The sequence below is a fragment of the Pollachius pollachius genome (genome assembly GCF_949987615.1).
Source record: "Pollachius pollachius genome assembly, chromosome: 5".
Classification (NCBI taxonomy): Eukaryota; Metazoa; Chordata; class Actinopteri; order Gadiformes; family Gadidae; genus Pollachius; species Pollachius pollachius.
Window position 1 is genome coordinate 17,717,352 of NC_136938.1, and position 26,396 is coordinate 17,743,747.

Sequence of the window (26,396 nt, forward strand, 5' to 3'; positions counted from 1 at the left end):
ACTTGAGAACTAAGGGAGCAAAGAATGGATGCCATAATGATTGCTCTGTATTGCCATGAAGACCTTGCACAAAATCATCTGCTGCAGAAGAGCCCTGACAGACTACTGATTTGTTTGAAAAGGACTGTGGATGAAGACAACTGTCTGGCTTTTGAGAAAAATGTGCTTTCTCGTCCTTTGTCTCTCTTGCCGCTTAAATAGCCCCCAAGCCGCATTAGAGAGGAGTCTTTTATACGCTGAAAGGCTGGGAGTCACACAGGCTCATGTGAAGGGGCCACAGAGTTGCTGCAGAAAAGAGACATTTACATAACCTTCATCTATCTCCGGCTGCATTTAGCACATTACAAGGTGAAAGTATGTGTGCCTGTGATTATTTTTAATCATTCGACAGACCACAACCATTGCGCCCATAGAGGATATTCATTCATTTATTTTCTGTTATAACGCTGCTGCCATCGATACATTAGATACAAATTTGGATGTTTATTTTCGAGAACTGAGCTTTATCTAAGATGTCAGGGCGATTTGATTAGATTACAGAATATCCATGGAATGAAGGTTATTGCATTAGCTATGAAGCCCGGGACGTGAACAATCCCATCCAGAATATAATATGCTGACAACTGGTGGAATAAGATAGAATGCTAAAGAGGAGAAGGTTTGTGGTCTAAACCTGGTGCAGTGGGGTTGTCTACATGTGGCGCTGTACCTATGAACTGTGTGCTATTGTAAGGTAGTAGAAGAGCAGAGGATGGGAGGAGGGGGATGCTAAGTGGGCCCCTTAGCCTAGTCAACCTTCAGTGGTTTCATTTATCTTCATCTTGTTAGGCTAAATTAATTAACAATCTCAATGTTGTACACTTTCTCCTTTCATTACGTCAAATAATGGCAGCAATGTAGGAGGAGGTGCTGTCCACTGGGATTAGACAGACACTGCTAGAGACGTCTCTCTCTCTCCTTCCCCATTCTCTCTCTCTCTCTCTCTCTCTCTCTCTCTCTCTCTCTCTCTCTCTCTCTCTCTCTCTCTCTCTCTCTCTCTCTCTCACTCTCTCTCTCTCTATCTTTCGGTCACCCTACACTCTACATTCCTGTTGAATGGAAACTATAGGCTAATAACTATATGACAAAAGCCAAACAGTTTGAGGTGAGCATATTTGTATAAAGGCTCTGCTGAAATACAATTTGCCTACTTTAGAATTCAGAAAACACTCTGCTACAGTTAGGAATATATTGCTTGTCATGAACTGGAAGTCCCAAACAGCTCAGTCACTTCATGTCAGGATTCAGTACTTTAATAATGAGCCCACCTGGTTCATTCACCCTCTGAGGAGCTTGAAGTCTTTCTCACAATGACTATGACCCGAGTCATTTTAAATTATTCACATTTCTCAAAACTTTGAGAGTATCACTTCTCCAACTTGCCAGCAAAGTGTGTGTGTGTGTGTGTGTGTGTGTGTAGGTGTGTGTGTAGGTGTGTGTGTGTGTGTGTGTGTGTGTGTGTGTGTGTGTGTGTGTGTGTGTCTGTGTGACTCAAAACCATAACGGCTGCCTTATTAGAATAACGTTGGTCTGCCCAGTCTGTTCCTATAGACATATGCTCATGGGACGAAGAAGTTAAGTCCCGTTAGCTGAACACCATAATACTCATCCTGGATTAACATGATAACATGTGCCTTCTGAGAGCTGCACAAAAATACATGTAACAATTAAAACACAAGCTTGACTTCATGTCACACGTCACTGCCATGGCACTAAAATAACTCCTTTTGACCCAATTCAACTTTTTTTTCTCTTCTATTTTTTCTGCCACCAAGTCTACTCGCCCTACCCATCCATCAGCCATGTATCAACATCTTGTTGCTATTGTCTCTGTTTTTAACCCCACTTGTCCCCCCACCCCCACCACCACCTTATCTTCACCAGGCCCTCCCTAAAGGACACCAGACTAAACCAAGTGGAGAAGGGGCTAACCCTAAAGTAAAGCCTGCCTTTAATCTTCGCCTGATTGTTAAGATGCCCATCCTCCAATCAGCACTCAGTGCGACAGGACATCATTCAGCTGTCCCTCGTTGCGTAGAAACAGACATTGACCGAAGGATGTGGATTAGGAACTGTGTTAACTCAAGACTCATCACTATGTTGCCTGTTGTAATGTTGGATATTTTAGGTTGTCTCTTGGTTAATCTTTTCTTGTCTTGTAAGAATACGCAAGAAAAAAAGTAATCATGACATTCTGTTAAGATTCACGCCTAGGACAATCTCCAGGAAGCAGCGTTTGTAAATACAGGTACATTTTTTTCAATGGAGTACCCAATATAGGACTGCTTCAATCCAGGAATATCCTATAAGGTATGTTACAATGCTTAACTAATAGAGCAGGGTTGTATGCTACATATATGGATTTTTTTTTAAAACACAATTCTCATGTGACATGCCTTTGCTTACCCAAACATTTTACATGGATCATTAATTGAAAAATGTCAATGTTATGGTCATGTTCAATTTATTTTTGTTCTATTTCGAATCCCCTCAAATGACCTTATGCAGCGTGCTATTAAGATGACGCAACAGGCTATTTTCTGATTGGGGGTCCTTCCTATTTGTATTAAACTGTCTTTTCTTATTAAAATGCCCCCAACAGTTCAGAGGGGGGGAAAAAACAACTGGTTAATTTAATCAAATAAGTGACCTTTTGAAAAAGAAATCAAAGCAGATTCATTAGCTTTAGTAAAGTTTGGCTGACAACAGCTTTGAAAGGCAGATGCTGCTGCGGTGGCTTCTAATGAGCAAGGCCTAATTAGGGAGCGATGCTGGAGGTGGCTCCCCAGCTCACACACACACACACACACACAAACACACCAATTGTAAATACACTCATATTGACTTCCTCTTTTTGTGACAGCACACATACTTAATTAGAATCACTGGGTATGGGGTAAAGACAACACCAAAATGGTAATCTCTCTGGTAGGTTTTAATACAAACACAGCACAGGAGGAATAAAGAGCCCACATCTCGAGGCTGGTAGCCCGGCCACGCCCTTAACCCCCACACTCCCCCCATGTAGATAGTCAGCCATCCAGAGCAGACAGAGAAGTAGATGTTAGACAAAGGCATGCAGGGACGAGACGCGAAAGAAGAAAGATATTGGACTAAGCTGTGGAGAGCATAAGCAAATATGAAATATAAGCCTTGATCTGGGCGAGGAGTGAGCCAAGCTGCCCTCTGAAGCTGACTGTAGGAGTGTAAGCATGCTGCTTGTAACACACACAACGGACAAGGTAGTATCACCTTCACTTCCGTCTCAACGACACACATGCATGCATGCGCGCACACACACACACACACACACACACACACACACAAACAGAAACAAACACACATATGCATCATAGTGCATGCATACACTGACATGCATTCAGGTACAACACACACACACACACACACACACACACACACACACACACACACACACACACACACACACACACACACAGACAGACACACAGGAGAAGCTCTGAATAAACGATGGGGGTGTCGGCTACTGTTGGTAACCGGCCCTGCGGTTCCATCCCCTGTCCTACCCGACCCTTGATCCGATAGGGGACAACAGAAAGGAAACTAACCTCAGTAAATAGCTGCTACGAAGAAAGCCCTCCATGTCAGCGCGTGGGGTTCTGCGGCAGGAGAGATACACAGAATAACCGTTTAAACTACGGTGACATTGTCAGAAGGAGAGAGATAAAGAAGAGGCTAAAACGGAAAAGCATGGAAGTAAGAGAGCAGTAAAAGTAAGAACGAGAAAAATGTAGAACGTACGCTCGGGCTTGTCTCTAATTAAAGCGGTGCCAGCGCACAAGAACAGAATCTTTCCTTTTTATTTATTTTTTCATGAAACTGACATCATTAATTATACCTCTCCCCATCCAGGGAGTGGATTTGCATACAACGTTGGTTTGCATTGAGAGGTTAATGATATGTCTGCATTAAATAAACTCTTGCTACGGATCTCCATATAGCCTTTCTCCAGCGCCGTGCACAACAATATCTGTATGTTTGTGGCCACAGAAGCCAGAGCAGCAGCCCTAGTCTGCTCAGATTAGGTCCTACGGTGGTCCAGCTGCAACCCATGTGTGGCAAGGGAAATGTGGCTTCTGGGAGCCCCAGCCACAAGGGACTCGAGCTGGGACGGGGAGGGCCAATCAGGCAGAGGGATGTGGTCATGATGTCATCACTTGCAGGGGTCGTTCAGAAGCCTCACCCTCAATTTATGTTAGTGGAGGCACATGGGTAAAAATGATTTCCAACAGGTTTCCATTAGCCTGTTATTAGTCTGTAGATATACACACTTATGTTGTTGAAGACGAGCTAGGAATTGATTTGGTATGGCTCTTCCGCTACCATCTTCAAAGTAAGGCTTCACAAACTAGCATGAGATGTGTTTTGATTATGGTCAATAGACGTGATTGCTGGGAAATGATATCAACGCTAAATTACAGTGTAATGGGAGAAAATGTTATCTTATTGTGTATTTTTTGAATATTTCAGTGGGACTTACAGAAACAACAAGTGTTACAAAATGCATCTTTTTGTAAAATGTGCAATTCTATAGGAAGAGAAAAAAAACAGTAGCAGGATCATTCTCCTGAAGGTATAAAACCCAAGATGACATCATGCGACAACAGAGTCCTTCCTGAACACCTTTCATTCGGGTGACATGAGCAATTTGGCATTTTCTGTGTGTTCTCCACTGGCTCTTGAGACAAAGCCCGAGAGAGAATGAATAGAATGAGGCCGGCCCAAGGACACTGTGCCTTTCAGACTGGCCCGCGTTTAGTCAGGCAATGGAACCACAGGGCCCAGAGGGCTCGCCTGAGACTTTTCTCACAATAAAGTGTCTTGGGGGGGGGAGGGGAGGAGGGAGGGCCGCGGCGCCCGGCTATGGGGCTCTCCCCCCCCCCGCCACTCAGGAGAGCCCAGTGCACAGAACACCATCAGCACCAGCGCAGCGCAGCACAGTGCCGGTGACAACGTGCGAAAACCACCGTCAAACAGCGCACGGCATAGTGCCTGGCAAATAAAGCCTGGTGCCTCCATTCTCCGAGTGTGAAAAGCATACACAAACACTGCGGCAGGCAGATACACACACACACACACACACACACACACACACACACACACACACGTAGATTAAATGCAGAAGCACACATCGATGCACGCACATCTCAAAATGAAAAAAAATGAAATGTCTACGGGCTTGGCCTGATGTTAGCTAATTACATGATGGCATTTGAGGCAGAACCTCCAAAGTTGCAGGGTAACGAAGGGGACAGAAACACTAGAAGACACCCAGAGGATTTGGTAGAATCACAGAAGCACACCAGTTTAAGGGAAGGAAGTGAGTCAGACTCTATTTCAATCTTTGTTTATGTTCTGAAACCTCTCTATCAGTCCTTCTTATATCTGCCATTTACGTCTCTCGCTCTTTCTTTTTTTTCTTTCTATTTTCCTTCTGTGCCAGTGTTTCCTCAGCTGGACCTGCTGTCTTGTGGTCATGGAGACAACTGAAGTTAGCCTATGGAAGCAGAGGTGCGGTTTGGAGACCAAACTCAGGAAAAAGTGACTGAGCCGCATTGTAGTTGCTCTTCTGTACGCATCTAAAAAAGAAAAAAGGAAAAAAAGAAAAAAAAGGCGAGCATGGGTTTTTAAATTAAGACCAGGCCACAATCCAAGGGCAGTGTTTTTGGTGAAGGAGGAGAGACATCAATGTTAAAAGACACAGAGCTGGCCCAGGATTGGTCAGAACAGCACGGCAGCCCTTGCGAAGAACATGCCTCTGCCAAAAAAGCGCTCGCTCTGCCTAACCAAGCCCTCTTCACCATCTGCAACAAATGAGCTTTATTAAAGCTGTACCATATGGACAACAAGCTAGCCATTAACACTGCCTCAGCGCATCCCCTTAACCTAGTGCACGTTTTGGACTTCCAGTCAGGTTGACTGCTGATTTAATGTGCTAGCGGCAGCCATGCGGGTCTTGGCATGAGGCATTCATCTGTGCCTCCACTTTCCCAGAGAACAGATCGCAAGACACGACACACGGCCTTGTGTTATTCTAAGTTGAAACACCAAATATCACTTATTCTAACATTTCAACAAGCCCTGGGGTAAGCGATGGATGGACAAGATCAATCAGGCGATTAAGTCTCCAAAGCAGAAACGCAAGGCTCCGAACCTGTGTGCCTAAGCTGTGGAGCTTCCCCAGCAGTGGTCTGACGAGTGGTTTTGTTTCTCCCTTCTTCCACAATGATGGAGAGAGCAATTGTATCCTCTGCATGGAGCCAAGATGGCAGTGATTAACCCTGTGGGGTGTGGAGGAGGGGGGGAGAGAAGGACTTTAATCCCTGTAGGCCGGGCGGCCATGTTGACGCCTCTCCACTCTCATGAGTCATGGGGGCACCCACCCACTGCTCACAAAGGCCTGCTCTCTTCTCCACGATCATGACCACAAGGGTTACGATGAGCCACGATGAGCCTACATGTGCTCTGATCCAGACACAAAACATTTCTGTAAAGTAAAGACAAAAACTTGCAGGCCAATAATCAACAGGCCAATCATCATTTTCTAATATGGCAACATGGACAAACAAAATAAAGCTTTTGAACTTTGATCTTTGAATAATCATTACAGTTTTGTCGCTTCAGTGGAACAAATTTTGTACTTTCATAAATCTGAATCTTTATAGTACTTAGGACTAACTGAAGGCTCCTATTTGGAAAATGGTTATGTGTCACTCTTTGTGGTGAGAAAGAAATAATCATTAGATAACGTTGTTTTCTATAACTGAATCATTTCCAGGAGCCTCTTTGTTTTTTTTTACTAGCCAAATTAATGGCATTTGTTAGGAAAGGTTAGAATCCTCGCTTATGCACATCGCCCAGAAAAGTGCCTGCGACTGAATTACAGTTGAATAATTGTCTTTGATCAATTTAATAGGGATTTATGTGTCACATGCTGTTGTCAATGATAAGTTTATTCATACAGAAATCTTAACATGTCCATTAGGCTGTATGGCTGGACAAATGCCTATTCAAGTAAAAATTGAAAAGTACTGGTGCAAATCATTATTTATTTTAAATATATCACTTTACTGGCTGTAGCCGTAAGGTGTACCACAACAAGTGCTCACCCTTGGACACATGCCACTTTGTAGCTTCCCTATGCAGATTTCCAGTGATGTGGTAGAGACTAGCTGATGACAGTGTAATTAAATAGGATTCTGGGAGCTCCCAGTGGTGCAGGAAACATGTGTGAAAGGTACCATTAGAATAAGAGAAGGGAGATCCAGGGAAAAATACTGTCCAAGCTATTCCCATATCCCTCCCACCACCTCAACACCAATCTCACACACGCACACACGCACGCACGCACACACGCACACACACACACACACACACACACACACACACACCTTAACTAGTGGCAACAGTGAGCCTTCAGCCCTTCCCCATATCCAAACACACGCACAATTCCACACACAGACACATACACACACACACACACATGTCAGCGTCAGAGCTGCCAGATAAGTAGTGAATTAATTTGTGCGCGCCACTCCAACATTAGGAAGGTGTGTTGAAAGGTGTCTGCTCATGTTTCAAATTAAACGCACTGCTGGTCAGCATTAGCACCTCGCCACCCGTCGCCAACTGACACTTAGGGGGGGGGGGGGGGGGGGGCACCGTTCACACTGGAATAATTAGAACATGTCAGGAAGAATTAATTTCCTCATTTTTCAAAAGGATACACAGAAATTACCATGTTATTATATGACAGGGTCCCTGGGAGGATTGGATTAAATTTGATTTCTTGCGCAGCCCACACAACAAATTAAAGTCATAAATAAGATGGAAAGAAGCAGGGCACAGAGCATATGTTTATGGCAATGAGGGAAGCCAGGGGACCAGAAACAACTATCTTCATTTCATTTGGTGTAAATCGGGCGGACACTGTGTGTCTGAATGACAGCGCTGGCTAATGGCTGCGGATTAGAGGCTCCTTGGTAGGGGCGCAGAGATCTGCCCACTTAGCTATAGGACCAACATGAGGTGCTCTGGGTATGACACTGGGTCTGTTCCAGGCAGAAGGCCCATCAGAGGTGGGAAATTAGCGCATGTACAAAATTACGCCCAAACTGATCAAATAATTCAATAAATACATAATTGTAGAGATTATACTCATTGGTAAAAAACTGTGATTAGATTTTTTTCCTTGCAAGATCTGCACACGCCTATCATTCTTGAACATATGGGCTAGTAATTTCAACCTGGATTTTGATCCCGCATTCTGTTTTGAAGTCATTTGATTTCTGTTATAGCCTTAGAATATGAAGCCTTAGTCCAGAGTTGAACTGTATTTGCATCGGACAACGGCCACATTGCTAGTTACTTGGTAGCTAAAAACCTGGCAGCATCATCGTTGGACTATAAAAAAACAACCCTTGAAATGAGGTCTGTCCTCGACCAAGATTTCACATTGTTGAATCTCAATTGTCAGGCCAGACCCATCGGCTACTGATCATCGAATCCTTTATCATATATTCATTTATGCGGCTCAATAATGCCTAATTATTTAACTTTTGTGTGGTAAAAAACGCTTGAAAATAATCAATTGGCTTCAGGGTTTCCCACAGCTGTCTATAGGCGCGATCAAAGGTTTGAATCGTGGAAGATTCGAGGTCACCCCTGCTTGAAATACTATCCTATCTACTATCGCTAATGTATAAATCGTTAGGGTAAGAATAGTATGTGCAGATATGTATACAATTGTCTGCATGTACAGTGGGCTGCCCACCTACCAAGGCAGGTTTCCTGGTGATAAAACATGTGGCATTTAGATGTGTAAGGAGTCTAGATTCATAACTGATTCACAAGAATGAAACAGCCCTGTTCCTCAGCCATTCTGTATAAGTTAAGTATATTCAAAATGTAAAGTAAAATACAAATGCAGCGGTCAATTGCTAGAAATTAAATGCTCATCTTAAACAACTGTGTTTTCAAGTCTAAGATTAGACTTGTTAGCATATTATCACATTTGAATAGAGGCTTCCCAGGGAATAGTTTATTCAACTCTGTGGAAACGGGCTGTCATTACAGCCTAGCTCTCCCCTGGGCACCACAAACTTTAAATAATTTGCGAATCAATTAACTGGCTACTCTCAACGCAACAGGGATTTCACACTCCAGGGTCACAAAGCATTATCAGCTGAAAGACGATTCATGGCGTTTTGGGAGAAAAGTTCATGGTTGAAATCATTAATTAATTTTACCGGACTTTTAGTTATGCATTACTTTCCACAGCTGGGGTAGCAAGAAGATTAATGGCATATTATTTGGTGCTGTTTTTTTTTGCCGTATATCTCTTGTAGGTGAGACGTTGTCCTCCCGTGCGAGGAGTGTACCTTAAAATGCAGGAAAGCAGCCAAGTCCATATTAGGTTTTTATTCTCTAGCGAACGAAATAAAGGCCATGAAGACATCCCCCCCCCAAAAAAAATGGAAAATCAATCTTATAAATCGCAGAGAATATAGTCCCTAACTTGAAAACATCACAGAACGTGTTCAATTATTTCCCTTTAGGGCCACATATTAAGAAGATTAGGCTATTGTGTTTGAGCAGTCTGTGCAGTTGTAGCCTGATTTATTTCAAATAATTATGCCTTATCGTCCGAATGATATCTTGCCATCTATTTGCTTCTTTGCTTCATACTCAGAATGGTCATTGCACTAAACACTAAGGTTTAATAAATAATACACATAAACTATCCGAAGGTTACCATTGGAATCATGCAGTAAAGGAATGAGCATTTATATTTTCACAAAATGGTTCCTTTTCACCGCTCACATCAGGTTTTGCCATCATTGCGCAGAGCTGCTGTGTGAAGCCGCGGTCCCATCGCTTATTAGACAAATGCCACACACTAACAAAGCGTGCATTTCTCCTTTTCAGACACTCCAACATATCCCCAGGTGTTTCCAAATGGGATCGCAAAAGAGTGATTAAACATGTCCCACGGGTGCACCGCACACAAACAGAATCACTCCCTGCCTCATTTTATGATTAATTAATCATGTAGATTAAAGTTGCACAGGACCTAGATTCATGGTTGACTGTGGTCTTGCTGATGGAACTGCACAGGAGACGGGGATGCTGCTGCTCGGAAGAGGAAGTCAGCTTAGGCAGGAATAAAATGTGAAGGCCGGCCTCAAGGGACCCACGCCAATGTTGCCTCTTCCAACTAACACACATCAATGTAGAACGACAACACAAGGAGGGTGATTTCATCGTACCAAAGATGTCAGCGGTAAATAAGTGCCTTTCATCTTCACACAGATACAATGCTCATGGTGAAATCTGAGCAAATAAAAATAAATGGTGGATTTGAGCAGGGAAGAAGTCAACAAGAAAGACCTGAGACATTAGGAGTGCAGAAAAAAGACAACAAAGACCAGAACAAAGACACACATGCTTTCAGCTGACACACCATGACCACAGAAGTTCAAAAAACTAAAGTTAAAAGCCGTATTCCACAGCTCAATAAGTTTGTTTCATGTCTACGCTTGGAACCATTGTTGACCATTTCTGTTTTATGCTTTCTCTCCTCTGCGGTGCGCAGTATGTTGTTGAGTTGAAAACAGTGCTTTTGAGGCATAAGTGTGCCTCATTGATTAGAGACCTCGAGTTATAGTCATAAAAGCCTGCGAGATGTCAACACCCTGGCTAACGGACATACCTGCTACACAAGTACAAAAGAATTGTTTTTTTTTCTATTACCTCACTGTTTCCAAAGATCAATTGAGCAATTCACGGCAAACTTTGCAACATTGTCGGACTACGCCGATGGAAGTCCAAACAGAACACACAGGTGAATATTCATGAGAGCTGAAGAATGTTAAGGTCATAAATTTAAGAGATAAGAAAATGACAGATCCTTTCATCGACAGCATTATTATCAGCTGGTCCTTTCTACTGATATATTCCTGAGCTGACATTTAAAGAGAATATTAATATCACCTTACTAGGTAGGCTTTGTGTGCCTAATATGACCACAGCTATGATCTTTATTAAAGAGATCACAGGAACAGCATCAGAAAATAGGCTGTTGAAGAAAAAGATAGTGGAAGGAATATTCACTGGGCTCTGTTCTGCTTTATAGGCCAAAAACACTGCATTGTAAGACTGCAATATGTTCTAATGAACTGTATCTTTTGCAATTTGTGAAAGGAACTGCAAAGTGACGGCTTGTGAGTATCGCCAAAGATAAATTCTGGCACATCTCCGGAACTTTTTAGAAAAAGAGTTTTTTATAATGAAGCACAAAATAACACTAACAAGTGTTGCTCTCAGAAAGGAAGTGAAACGTGTACCAGTTGATGCTAAAGGTGTGATTTCTGTCACTAACCCTAGTACATAGTCCTGTGTAATTGTGCATACATTGTGTGACTGATATCCAATTGTCCAGCTCATTGGGTGCAGGTGTTTAATGTGTATGGAAAACACCAGGTGTGAATGACACATGTGGCTGAAAAGCAACAACTGAAGAGGCAAATTGATACTTACAAAAACTAAAGGACTCAATCCCCAGCTCCCAGTTATCACTGGTTGGTTGACTTGGAACTTGTGAAATTGACCTGAAACGTAACAACAAAAGAGAGAAAAAAATACATTTAATTTTGTGAATTGATATATTAGACTTAATGCAAGAATGTTCTTAAAAATGGTATGAAAGACTTAAAAACAACAATAGAATAGAATCAGTAATCAGGAATTAAATAATGAGAATATAAAAGATTATGCAAGATAGAGAAGAGAGCAGTATCAACAGTATCAAATGTTTGAACAGTCTGAACATTCTAGGCACTCTGAACGGTCTGAACATTCTCAACAGTCTCAACAATCTATTCTACTTTGCTGAGGACTGTATTTTGGTCCACAGTGCTCTGACCCTCAGGGATTCAGTAAGGCCCTTGTTTAAAATGCACGTCTCTGCTACCTCATTAATCTGTCCCAGCGTCTGTGAGTTTCTCTCATAAACATCTTTCATATAAAGTGGTTTGTTTTATTTAATTTTGCGTCTCCCCCCTCCCAACAGTGCTTTCCCTGCTAATGATTTATTTGGTGGCATGCTCTGCTCGTTGCGCCACGTCTCTTGATGTCCCGCAACCGAGAACAAACATGGAGAAACGGTCGCATGGGCCATTCCGGCGTAGGCTTTTCCAACCCAAATACGACGCAATTTTTTTTTCTTCAACAAAGTAGAAGGCATAACAAAGTATAGAAAAAAAAATATGCAAATACTGTTTGTTATCTTCTATCCTTTCTACTCGTACAATTAATAGAGATCTCATTACCCCCTCATTTATACAATTAGCCTGCCTCATAACTGCCAATTAAATGAGGACAGAGGTTTAGAAGGTTATGCTTAATTGAACCCTCACTAATTTACATTGCTGTACTGGGTTTCCTGTGTCTCGGGCCAAAAAGCCACCGACAACAAGACCAGATAAACTACCATTTTTGGCATGTGCAGAGCATGGCATTGCAATGGAGAGAAAAAAACTGATAAAGGCAGATGCCGTAGCCTCAAGGTTTGTTAAAGACAACAGAGGAGAGGGAACCCAGTGACCCGGCTGGCTGAATTAATTCAATTTCAATTCAATTCAATTCGATGTTGTGTTGTTGAATCAAAGACCCAACACCAAGGCAGTGCATGCAGGACATGCATGCAAAACACAGAAATAAACTCAACACACACACACACACACAAACACTCATTATGACCTCATATTAGTGCCTGTGATATGCATTCAACAAATACTGCCTGCTGAATACAGCATTTTTTACATTACGCTAAAAACGTGTCATTTTTTATCAGTTGGTACAATCAACAAGTCTTTGAATGTATAAAGTGATGCTAATTGATAACAATGAGATGAATAGAAAATGTAGAGTTTATTCTTACTGCCTTATTGTTTAAATTAGTCTAATCATACAGCCCATGATGATAGGAATATTTAATTGTAAATAATGAACGATTCAACAATTCGATTGCGATAAAACAAGTGTCGTGTTCCCAAGGGTGCCTGCCCTGAATTAGGCGGAGAGCCAGGAAAGACAAATATTTCCCTTACTTCATGTAATCACATGACTAAGTAACAGAAATATTAGCAATTAATCGTGCTTATGTAGTTCAATTTATTGAACTAGTGCCTTTGCAAGAGATATAGACACAGAGACAATATGTGGTTGGTAAATAATAAGCCATTGTGATGCAGTTGATTGATTATGGGAGAAAGATGTGGTCTATTAATTACATTATGGCATGAAAGAATGTAAGATAACCGGTGCCCCCCCCCCCCCCCCCACATCAAACACACAAACACACATGCCCGCAAACACACACGCGCAAATCAAGACATAAGCATGCTCTTATGTGCAAAGAAGCACTCTAAAATTAAATGACGGGTCAAATTCAAGGCATGTGTTCATTGACAGTATGGAGTATACTTTATTTGATTAGCCCTGCTGAACAGATTGTGTTGTGTCTTCCACCATCATATGACAGTGGATCAGTATTAATCGTCTGAACAAACCTCCAATGTAGTCATAGCCAAAATCAAAAGTGCCCTAAAGAGGAAATATGACCTATTGCTGAGAATAATATATGACAATACATTTATTTATAACATTAAGTTATGTCAGAGACAACATTTCAGAGTTGTCAAACATGTTGGTGTGATGTTATTTTCATGTTGATAAACATACATATGTGACATTGTCATATATGCATGTGTGCACGGACATTGTTTGTCCGTGCACACATCCATGTCTGTGTGCACGTGCCATGTGCCATGTGTTGTCTTGATGTCTCCAAAGCAGGCCAAAACTTGTACATGAACTTGACTATTTGGAATTCATCCATATCTGGAACAAAATATTATAAAATACGCTCCCAATTCTCAATTCCATATCCTCTCTCTCGTTCTCCATTCCTCTCTCTCTCTCTCTCTCTCTCTCTCTCTCATAAACACTCTGAAGTAGGAAATTTGTCGATGCAGTTATTTTGACAATGGGGGTAATCTAGGCCATCAGCAGGTTGGCCCCCCACCTGCCCGCTGTCTGGTTATCTCTGTGGAAGCAGGAGCCACATATAACCAAGCCTTGGGACCTGGGCTGCGGGGGTAGTTTAGGATGCAGGGAGTTGGATCTATATGGGGGAGCACCAGGGTAAGAAATGCTAAAGAGGGAGGAGGTACAGTTGTGGGAGGAGTTGGGGTGGGGTGGGATAGGGTGGGATGGGTTTGGCCTGGGTGTGGAAGTGTGGAACATCCCGGCACGAAAAATGTCTAATGCACCATTTCAACACAAGCGATTGTCCGATTCAATAGCCAATTCCACAAAGTCAACCCTCCCTGCAATTCCATCAGCTGTGAAATACCAAATGACAGTTGCCTTGGATTGAATAGATACCAGAGGTCTTGGTTGTTTGAAGGACGGGGAAGGCTCTATCGGTGGGCAAGGTAGGCCTGCTTAGTGGGGGCATCTTTGGGGGAGGCAACCAGAGTGTTTGTGTAAGCAAAGCCTGATCATAACCTCATTAACCCAGGGCTCGGGGTGCCTGCCTGTGTGCTGAACTACACACAGGCACACACAAAAGCATGTGGCTCCAGTGCAGTGTCAGAAAGACAAGCTTTATTTCTACTCAAATCCACCATGTAATTAAGTTACTGGGTGCTGGAAGGCGGCCAATCACATGCAAACAGCTGTTCTTCGCTGCTGCACACCGTTACCTGTCATGGCCTCTCTTCATCTCCTCTCTTTTTCATCTTGCTCTTTTCTATTTCCCTTTATCTTTCAACCTCCTTCCCTGACACACACAGTCACACACACCTCCACACACGCGCACACACAATATCGTACACATACACATAGGTGCATGTACGCCCCGCAAACAAACGTATCAAGGTTTATTTTTCACGCGGCTGCAAGCTGTTTGTCGTGACACTGAATCTACAGTGGACCGGCTGCAAGAGAATTCACAAAGTGTCTGGCACCCGTGTGTCAGCCATTACTAACTAGGTGACACTAAAGTCAAAATATCTCCTTGGAGAGGGCCTGAAAACAGTGACAGGCATTTTGACTATGCCAATGCTTAAGTGCAATCGTGTCGGATAAAGTGAAAAGGAATGGGTAATTGAGCATCCGTCTTTCTGCCCTGTTTTTTTGTTACAAGAGACGGCCTGACTTGGTGCTGGGGCTGAACAGGGCTTTCATGCTGCAAATACATTATGTGTCATTTCCTCTGCCTCAAATAACAAGAAGAAAAGTCCATTTACTGAGCATCTGGGCAGGGGTGGGGGGAGACGGAGAGAAAGGGCGAGCGAATAGAATGTTTTCCTTCACGGTGGGTAACCATTCAGGTGCTTAACGCCAAGGCACACAACCAAACTATCAATTCCCTTTGATTCTTGCACAAAAAGTCTTCTCTCAAAAAAGATCATACGAAAGATCACGCAATCGTACGACCCTAACCCATTTCATTTAGGTCTTAAATCAGATTGCATGAAATCCCCTTCATTTCCCCTTATTTTGAAATGATTAATAATGAAGGATATTTAATTATTTCTACCTTTGTTTGTTTGTGTGGCTCTTTCCTTGGTTCTTTCTTTCTTTGTGTCCGTGGCCGCTCGTGTGTGTTCCAGTGAGTTTAGGGTGTATGAATCTATCCTAGTCTCTCTACTCCAGGTAATGTGTTTATTTTACAGAAGCCATCTTCTAGTTTACTGGGTGATGGTGTTTCTCCCTCTTATCGCCCGGTCCTCGCGGGGCACTTTAGCCTCTCAAATCCTGTTCACCACATACTGCTTTTTAGAATCTGTGAAATGAGTGCCAGAGAAGCGTGGCCACAATGTCTGCCTGTGTTGCCACTGGACTCCAATGGGCTCTGTGCTTTTTTTGTCCAGGGAAATGCATAAATGGACGTTTTTAACACCTCAAAAGGAGGCAGGGCCTTTGTGTGGCCACACTAGAGCCGGCTGCTGGTCTCCTGAGGAGGCCGACATGCTGAGTGCTGGGGGACAAAGAGCTGGAGGAGTAGGAGCAGCGAGGGCATCACTCTGTGTTGGGCAGCAGCGGCGCCACACACTGAAACACACAAGTGTGTTGAAACGCACGTATGCTTTTCCGGGGGGGGGGGGAAGAGTTTAAACATACATTGGCAGTAAAAAAAAAACATTGAACCCTAATGGGGTAGTCAAACCGTATCAATTGCCTACATACACATAGTCAAATGTAGGTTACATATAATGCACTAAAAGGTAATAATGTATTTTGTATTATATATATGTAGAAATATATGAATTATAAGCCTTATATGCTACATACAGTTGACTACTCTGTGTATGCTGGCAATTTATATGGTTTGACTTCCCTATAAGGGTTCAATGTTTTTCATATATTTATTTGTGCAGTAAGAAAAAGCAGAAAAAGTCACAGAAGGAAAATTATTGTGGTATCAGCAAAGTAACACTATGAATGCTAAATTTAAATATAATGACTCTTATTCTATTACCAACCATGAAAACAATTGTTGTTAATACATCCATACCTAATCAAACCCCCAACACATTCAATAGACACTGGCCAGTGCAACAAACTCTGCCATTTCCGACTTATTGATTTCAGCTCCACAATTTGAAAATAATTTCCTCATTTCCATCCCAGTTTCTACCTCATTTGAAGTTCCTTTCTTTTCCCATGGACAATTCAACCCCCAGCCATTTACAATCAGTGTTTATGCAGTTTAGATGCCTACAATAAGCATTTAAATGCAAATATCTGTGGCTTGTACAAAAGAGTTACAACTTTGTCTGTAGCGACATAATCAACCTGCAATAGTCTTCTGCCTAAGTGGTTTCCAGTGACAGGGCCTTGCGGCATCTGTATTCAAATGACCTCCCTTTTTTCGGTCTCTGCATAGCGTCTGTATGTTTCCTGCAGTTCGGATCTAAAAATCAATCCCATGGTGAATTAAACCAGAAAGGAAACAACTGATCCAAACATGATCAGGTTAAAACAAGACATTGGTCTCGGCAAATGATCTACTGTTGTCGTTTAATAGAGAAAAAAATGGCATTTGTTTTTGAAAAGTAGAACTTATCCTGCTGACACTGAATCGTACCAGCTATATCGGCATAACAACAAGATGGGCTACAATTTAAGCAGCTAACATGTTGCTAGTCTTTGTTTTTGTCTCAGTAAGGGTGAGATAGGATATATATATATATATATATATATATATATATGCATGTTATTTACATTGAAATCCCCAAAGAGCTTACTTCTGTGGCCTGTGTAAACTTATCAACTTCCTTGTGGCGCAAAGCTCAATGGAATCCATCTACTATTGTGGTGATGCTATTTTGAGTAACAGTACTAAATGGCCTGACTAAGACAGAAGAAAAGAAGAACAGAAGTCCTCAATTGGTTCGAGCTCAATGACTCACATACTGAGAAAAAAACAAAGGTCAAATAAACAGAAGAACATAACACACGCACATCGGGCCATTGTGTAAATGGGGAACTGATTGGTGCATATGCTCTGCTCGGGCTCCAGTGGCATTTGTGTTTGTTTTTCACAATTAACATTAGAACCGGTGCCTTTGTTTGCATTTGTATTTAAAGGTCCAAAGATCGTTTGTCTTTTATGAAACCTGACGTTTTTTCAACCAATTCCATTCAAGTCCTTTTAGGAGGAGGGTAAAATGATCGGTTTGAGAATATTTCTGCCTTCTTAATCTTCTAAAGAGGGAAATGATTTAAAGGGAGGACACAAATCTCCTGTGACATGGCAGGCAACTGTAGGCCAGCCCCACCCCCCATCCCCCTTTCTCCACTTACTCACCCCGCGCCTCACCCCCACACAGCCACACACACACACACACACACACACACACACACACACACACACACACACACACACACACACACACACACACACACACACACACACAGATCAGCATTTCCCTCTCCTCTAATTTCCCACACCCCCTCCTTGTTCTGCAGGCCTGGGAGAGCGGGGAGAGGCAGAGACAAGGGTCTGAGAGCAGGCGTCTGGTCGGGCTTGTCCCTTTAGAGGAAACAAATGCAGTGTTTCAGTCACTGATCACTGGTGTAATTGAGTCTAACACTCTTTTTCTCTGGGTTGAAATAAAGAGCCTTTGAAACGAGAAGGTCAATTTACCTCCACCGTCAGGCAATAAATAAGTCAAACAAGGTAAGGGGCTCCTGCCGGCATATTTCACTGGTAAATTCAATTAGTGGCAAAACTGGAGATGTGTGGTTTTCTATTGGACTCCCATCCTTCCCCATCTCTCCCTCCCACCCACCCTCCCACTCTCCCTCCCATCCTCCCTCCCTCTCTGCCTCCCATCCTCCCCCACTCTCTCCCTCCCTCCCACCCACCCTCCCTCTCTCCCTCCCATCCTCCCCCCCTCTCTCCCTCCCACCCACCCTCCCACTCTCCCTCCCATCCTCCCTCCCTCTCTGCCTCCCATCCTCCCCCACTCTCTCCCTCCCTCCCACCCACCCTCCCTCTCTCCCTCCCATCCTCCTCCCTCTCTGCCTCCCATCCTCCCCCCTCTCTCCCTCCCATCCTCCCTCCCTCTCTCCCTCCCATCCTCCCTCCCTCTCTGCCTCCCATCCTCCCTCCCTCTCTCCCGTACATCCTCCCTCCCTCCCTCTCTCCCTCCCTCCCTCCCTCTCTCCCTCCCTCCCACCCTCCCTCCCTCTCTCCCTCCCATCCTCCCTCCCTCTCTCCCTCCCTCCCACCCTCCCTCTCTCCCGCCCTCCCTCTTCAGAACGTTGGACAAGAGGGTTGGCTGGTGGTGTCAGGGCAGACTGACCAACCCTAGATCTCACCTGGAAGAGGGTGACTGGGGGACGACTCCCCCCCCCCCCCCCCCCCCCCCCCACTCAGCCACCACCACCACCACTCAATTAGGGACACATAATTGGAATTTAAGACCAAATGTTCCAGTGATAGTACAGCCAAGACATGCCTCTTAGGTAGTGCATTAGAATCAATGTTTTGATACCACTTACTGCCACTAACTGATAAATTCCAACCCTAATATTTTAACGTTATCAAGATGCCCACATTGAATTTGCACATAATGTAATTCAGCCAAAGCAAATACCTTGGGGAGAAACGTTTGGGAGTGGAACGCTCAGTGACTTCTATGCTCAGACATATAAATATGTCTTGAGGTTTTTTATGCCATTATGCACGGTATCCTATAGAGCCATTGTGCATTGATTCTAGTTCACGGAAAGGAAATGGGCATGAATCAAAGCTGTAGCCTGGCCCGGTTGCACAGAAGGTGGTCACAAAATGCATGGGACAAGAGAGAGAGAGACAGAGAGACGGAGAGAGGGAGAGAGAGAGAAGGAGAGAGAGACATGCTCTGAAACCAACTTGTTACAATGTGGCCTTTGTGACATAATGCAGTCTGCGTTGCAGATTTTTTGGAAAATAATCCAACATTTCCTTGTACGCATATCCAGCAATAACATCTGACATCACATCTCGTACTATATATTCCATGGTCCATGGACACATTTTACATGTAGCGTAGGGTGGCAGGAGAGAGGAGGGGGTAGAGAAAACATAGTGAAACTGTTATAATATACTGCCCGTGCCACGGTGGAAGCCAATTACACCGTGGCACAGGCTACGGTAAAGATGAGAAACCTAGCAAGCTAGAGCCAGCGCGTGCATGGCGTTCGTGCACACTTTAGCATAATAATAACACAAACCAAGTGCCGGGGTACTTCAAACAAACTGCTCTTGCGTACGTCTGCTCTGTATCTATATCTACGTGTTATTTTGTTGGCTGCTGTGTGAAAAGCTAAACATTAGCCGTGGCGATAAGGGTGTTGAATGTGTTTTAAACAAACAGGCCCAGCTGCTGTAGCAAGGCCCCCTGAAGCAGAACAAAGAATACGAGGAGTGGAAAAGCATCTCTGGGTATCTGTATCAGAGTGACGGCCAAATAGTTACATGTGGTTGGTGTTCACATTATTGAAAGCACAACAGGTGGGTCCTGTGACACACTAGACATTCTTGCAGCCAGTTAAACACATGCTTCCCATTATTTTAGGAGGAAAACTGTCAACGCTCCAAGGGAAAGGGTGAACTTTACTGACCGCAGCCATTCATCGCACAGTGAAATCGATCAAATATAACACATGGACATACATCGAAATACAGCGTGTGATTTAAACAACACGTTACGATGATGAAATTGTGCCTTTGTTTAACAAATGAGACATTGGAATGGGGCTAGTGTAGAGGTGAGGGACGAGGTTGTAAGTTTGCTCAGAAAGACACATTTTTGATGATATTTTTGCCTCCTGCACTTGATCTCACTTAGCCACAGTGTCCACTTAGAGGCAATCAGCGTTTTGCAGAACATGTATCCAGTCGAAGAAAGAAAAAGTTAATCATTTAGTGGATGGATCATTTAGAAACATGTTCTGCTCAATGTTGAACTGTCTACAGCATACAGCCAGGACAGAAACATAGAACAATTGATGCTACAATTAACGGACATAAATATATAAAACACTAGCATGTATATTCTAACAGAGTGATTATGTTGAAATCGAAGGTAGAGTATCACAAAAGGTGAAAAAGTATATGTGTGTGTGTGTGTGTGTGTGTGTGTGTGTGTGTGTGTGTGTGTGTGTGTGTGTGTGTGTGTGTGTGTGTGTGTGTGTGTGTGTGTGTGTGTGTGTGTGTGTGAGCAAAAACGTGTACACGTTTGGGTCTGAGTGCATGTTGAATGCGTGCATGTGTCCACAAAGCAATGCGTGTGCCTGTGCTCAGAAACAGCTCCCCTTAAGTTGGTTTAGACAAGCGGTGGCCTGACCGAAAAAACTCAGAAATCGAAAAAAAGAAAAGCCATTTTGTTTTCTGAATAGCCTTGAGATAAGCAGTATCCAGCCAAAGAGTGAGAAGTTTGAGGGTATTACGAATCCCTCTTAGAGCGCAGAAGCCTGTACTGTACAAATCAATGGGGGTAATAGCCAGGTACAGCAGTGTCATTTTAAGAAGGAAGTCAGATGTGAAATTGTAAAATCGCAAAGCCCTTCTGACTATCTCCTGGCCCCATAACACTCACACAAAAATAATTCCTAAATGGCGAAGGCTATCGCATGCTTCACACCCTATATGTTCATTGTGGTGAGAAGAAAATAAAAGACAGATATTTATTTACACTTTTAATTTACAGAGAAAAAAAGATAGTAAGATAAGGCCCATTTATCAGTTGGTTTAAATATTGCAAACGTTACAGCTCATCACAAGGTGTGATTCTTTGGAAGAGCTAGCCAAGGTAAACCAGCTTTAGCTGCACGCTTCATGTGTTTTTCCTGTTCAATTGGCTGTGAATGCCTGACGCATTACTCTTGCATGCCAAACTTATACCCTACCAAAACAAGAGACACGTCGGGAACATCGATATGCATTAATATCAATATGTTGTTTCTGTTCAGACCTCTGTTTGTTTTCTGTAATCAATGAGGGCCGCAAATCACTGAAGAAGGGTTATCAGATTTAGTAGATTAAACAAGAGAAATGTAATACATTTAAATTAGTAAGGTGAAATTCTTTATAAAGGACATGAAAGACATTTCTTCATCAGTCAAAGAATCAACCGCAGCAATCTTGTTCCATATACAAACAGACATACATCCATAAATACACATATGCTTTGTCTCATCCTGAAACAATCTCTCTCTCTCTCTCTCTCACACACTCTGTCTCTCTCCCTTCCCACACGCACATTCACACACACACGCACACACAGACACAGACACAAACACATACATAGACACACACACACACTCATGGTTCTGCTTGTCTATTCTCTGAATATTCATCCCATTTTTCCCCATCATCCGCAGCCCTACTAATCACAGTCACTTCCCCTTTAATCACAGGGCTCTAATTAGGTCCTAATAAACCATTTTGCCATCCTCTCTGAGCGCCTCAGTGTCACTCACACATCAAACCATGAAATACTGCATTAAGGAGGCCGTCAGCCTCAAAGAACAACCGCCTCCAGTGGTACTGATACGGATACTGCAGGCCCACCCTCTTACACTAATTGAAATTATCGAAAAGCTCCTCGCACATGTAACACTTGGCCATGCCTGAAACCGTTGCTTGAAGTACGGCAGTCCAAAAAAAAAACAAAAGGAAAAGACGATGACTATTCCAGAATGGAGGCTCTGCTGGGCTCTGTGATATTGTGTAATTGTTTAAACCTGAGTGGATATGGCATCAGGCCTTGCGCTTGCCGGGTTCTGCCAAAAAGAAGAAGGAAAAAATTGAAAAAAGAAACAGGAGGCTGCTCCCTCCTCCATCGCTGCTTTCTCCTCCGTTCTAATTCAGTCCAGCAACACTGGCTCCGAGGAAAGCCTCAATGGTTGCATGTTCCTCCTGGTGCCCCAGTGTTGGGGATGAGGATCACTGACCACAAGTTGATAATGATGACTGTTTAATTAGAAGCCTTTCTCTGGGACGCAGCCCAGCTCCTCCACCCTGCAGATGGTGACCAATGCATTTAGCTCTGGTGCTGAGGACGAGGAGGGCGGACGCACCTCCCAGCTCCACCCTTTTAACCAGCGACATAAAGCCTGCTCTCCTTGCTGCCACCAAACCGCAACCATAGGCCTCTGCCTGCATATATATACGCACGCTGCTCTTTGACAGACATATGTTTCAGTAAACTGGTTACTGTGTAAGGGTATCTTTGTGTAGCACGTGTTGAATATGTATTGATATTAAAAAAACGATATGAAGACATATCCAAATCCTGTAAAAACATCACCATCTTAAACATGGATGTCTTTATAGGTTTATGAAATTCACTATATCTTCAAGATGTCTGGGGATTTAAAACTGTGCCAGATTTTTTTATATATTTTTCGTTTCTTGTCTGTAGTGCAGAGGATCTCACCCGTCTCTCCTGATATTAAGGGGCAGCTGTCTTTTAACGGCATAAATCACTCATCAGCCAATCATACCTCCTCACAGGGGTGTGTGTGTGTGTGTGTGTGTGTGTGTGTGTGTGCGCATGTGTGCGTATAGGGGTGTGTGTGTGTGTGTGTGTGTGTGTGTGTGTGTGTGTGTGTGTGTGTGTGTGTGTGAGTGAGCATGTGTGTGTTTGTGCATGCTTTGCTTGAGTGTATCTAAGCATGTGTTCCTGTATGTGTGTGAGCATATGTGTGCGCTTGTGTGTGCATGTGTATGCATGTGTGCGCACGCGCGACTGTGCGCGTGTGCGTGTGCGTGTGTGTGTGTGTGCATATGGTTATCATGTGGTGGGTGGCGTGTGCCAGGGTGGCTGTCCCGAAGAATTGTCAAAGAGGCTCATGGGAGATCCCTGACGGAGCCAAACCACAAGCCCTCTCTATCATTTCAGCCGTTCGTCCTTTTTTGGGCTCATTCAAAAAAAAAAAATACTGTAGACCATACGCTTGTGGGTTTCTCTTGGGTTTATTTTCTTCTGTCTTTTTGTTGCTGATGTTGTTGATTATCTGTAATCTGCATATTTATTTTGTTTACACATGATAAAACTAGCAACTGGCAGAATTTATTGTTTGCTCCCAAATTAAAGTCATAAGCGAAAATGCATAAAGAATCCTAAATCTTGACCATTTCCTGCACGGCATTATAGAAATAATTGTCCTTTGAAACACTTTAGAGTTTATTGAGGGAAATGCGCTCATGTGTCAGATTAAATTGTCGCTGCACCAATGCCCCCTTAAGACCAATACTTCTCTCTCTAAGATACAGAACAACAAAGAAGAACACTGATACAAACAAAGAGTCTTGCAAATAATGAAAACAAACTTCTGGATTCATTCTGCTAAATAAATGTTTCACAATGACGTGAAGCGAGGTAACCAATCCAAGTGATGTTGTCTATAAAATACATACATGTATTGATGGAAATACCTGGTTTTGGTTTACTTCATCAGAGTTCTAACCACACGATTCTTTTGCTCACTTTGACTTATTTGGCAAAGCCCATTTTCCACACAAAAACTGTTGAGAGCCGAATTTTTGGCTGAACACAACCTTTCCTTTCCATTTAATTTCCCTGCCTGATGCAGACGTCACAGCAGCTGTTCCATAATGCTAGCACATGAACTGTCCACGTTTCCATTGCACTGGGCTAATGCTAAATAAGTAGCGGTTAGCATACTGGAAGAATGTTTCAAATAAATAAATGCGTAATGCTACTTGCTAATACTTAGTGTGACAATCCCGTGATAGTGTAAAATGTCTGGTGGAACCTTTGTCGTCATAAATCATAATGCGGCATTATGTTAGAATCTTCACTGAACCCAATGGCTCTTTGATAATGATGTCACGACATTCAAAAAGCCTTCCAATCAACACAAAAACAACACCAGAATTGCTTGCACATATTCCCTGATCCTGCATGCATACACACCGGCATGTAGACGCTAACACTCAGTTTGATGTGGGCACAAGGAACACACACACACACATCGCAAACACACACACATCGCAAACACACACACACTTAGTCGCCATATCTAATCTGCTAAAAGTAATTTGCCAACCAAGCGGCTTCCGGCTGGACGGAGAGGTGAGGAGGAGCCCAGATCGTCTGGCGGAGTCACAGCCACGGAACATATTTTACATCTCATGTCAGATCAGGCTGGCAGATACCAGGCGAGCTGTCAGCCTCTACCAACTGGCTAATGTCTAATTGTTGGGCGTCCACGGTGAATGGGGACGTATGAAAGGGCGCTGGGAAATGGCTCTGCTCTGCTCTGGAATTCACAGAGGCACCGTGAAGAATTTCTGCTTCAATAACAAATTTAAGCGCTGAATTTATATCATATTTGCCGGCGACCTTTGAAGCTGTTTGCTTTAACGGCATTGGCTTGTGATCATCTGTGTTGCGACCAAAATCATTAATTCTAACTTGATGCATTCATTCAAAACTAAATAGATATGATTTCTTCTATGAGATGGAATCAATTTGAATACAAACAAAGCTATTTTCAAACAAATGGAAATGCCCTCCATTTACTTTGTGACTATGTGTATCACATTGGTGTATATGTTATATACATGTAATACGTGTTGTAATACATGTGTGATGGCTAGAGATCACTCACACTCTACTGCCAATGTAAATCCAAATGTGTTATTTCATGGAATCCCTTTGTGCTTCCCCCCAAGCCGGCTGGCCCATGGGAAGTCTGATCCAATAACAATTGGGGGAATCACAAGGAAAGGGTTGTTCTGCAGCCTTTTGTGTGAGGGGAGCAAAACGGCCCACATTACACTAATCTCTTTTCCCTCGTTTGCTCACAAGACACAGAGTCAGATCTTCAGAGCTTCTCCAACTCCACGAGGACGACATCACAAAGGGCCATCCTACAATCCAATAAGGAGCCGTTGACCTCGGCCTCCGGCTTCGTAATGTGGTTAGTTGACAACAAGGTCGCTTAGGGAGAAATACATGGAATGTGCATCAGGAAAATGTGCACATTCCCATCGGTTCGTGTCCTGGTTAAGTGAGGTGGTGTGGGTAGATAAATAGTCAAACTGGGAAAATATTAACACAGTTTTTGATCAGGTTGAGGTTAAGAGAAACGGATTGCCACGTACACTTGCTGTCCTTGAAATGGGTTTGATAGACTTGCAAAGGCCATGCAAACGAGAATTGTCTAGTGGTATGTGTGTGTCTATGGTAAATGTTATGTGTGGGATGTGTGTGTGAGCAAAAGTGTCTGCGTGCGTGCGTGCATGTGTGTGTGTGAGGATGTGTGTGTTTGTGTGTGTGTGCGTGCGTGTGCATGTGCGCGCTTGTGTGTGTATGTATGTGTGTGTGTGTGTGTGTGTGTGTGTGTGTGTGTGTGTGTGTGTGTGTGTGTGTGTGTGTGTGTGTGTGTGTGTGTGTGTGTGTGTGGGTGTGTGTGTGTGTGTGTGTGTGTATGAACATGTGAAAGAACTCAAAAATCCACCACATTTTAATTACTGCCCGGCTTTACTGTGAGGTCCTTTGATATGGAAATAGGGGCAACCATCTTCACACGGGCATGGTACAAATCTTCATTTGATTCATAAAAACAATGAGCCCGACTAATTCATCCACCTGATTACAGTCGCAGACCTGTGTCAAACACACGCGGACACCAAGACCCTGCCAATTAATTCTACATATAAATGTGTGATCTCAAAAAAAAAAGGGAAAGAAAAAGAATTCAATAGAGGCTATTTACCATAT

General features: G+C 43.2%; 1 protein-coding gene across 6 annotated transcripts in view; it reads right to left on the minus strand.

Annotated features, from left to right (window-relative positions):
* sox6 (SRY-box transcription factor 6) overlaps positions 1–26,396 on the minus strand; it is a 135,363-nt gene that overhangs the window by 103,365 nt on the left and 5,602 nt on the right. For 5 of the 6 annotated variants that reach the window (XM_079736657.1, XM_079736654.1, XM_079736656.1 and 2 more), the window contains exons 3-4: positions 11,617–11,687; positions 3,627–3,677 (exon numbers count right to left, since the gene is read on the minus strand). In XM_079736657.1, coding sequence (XP_079592783.1) covers positions 3,627–3,661 — 35 coding nt within the window. In that variant the 5' untranslated portion in view covers positions 3,662–3,677; positions 11,617–11,687. The remainder of the gene's footprint in view (positions 1–3,626; positions 3,678–11,616; positions 11,688–26,396) is intronic. The other variant, XM_079736655.1, reaches the window with a different exon arrangement.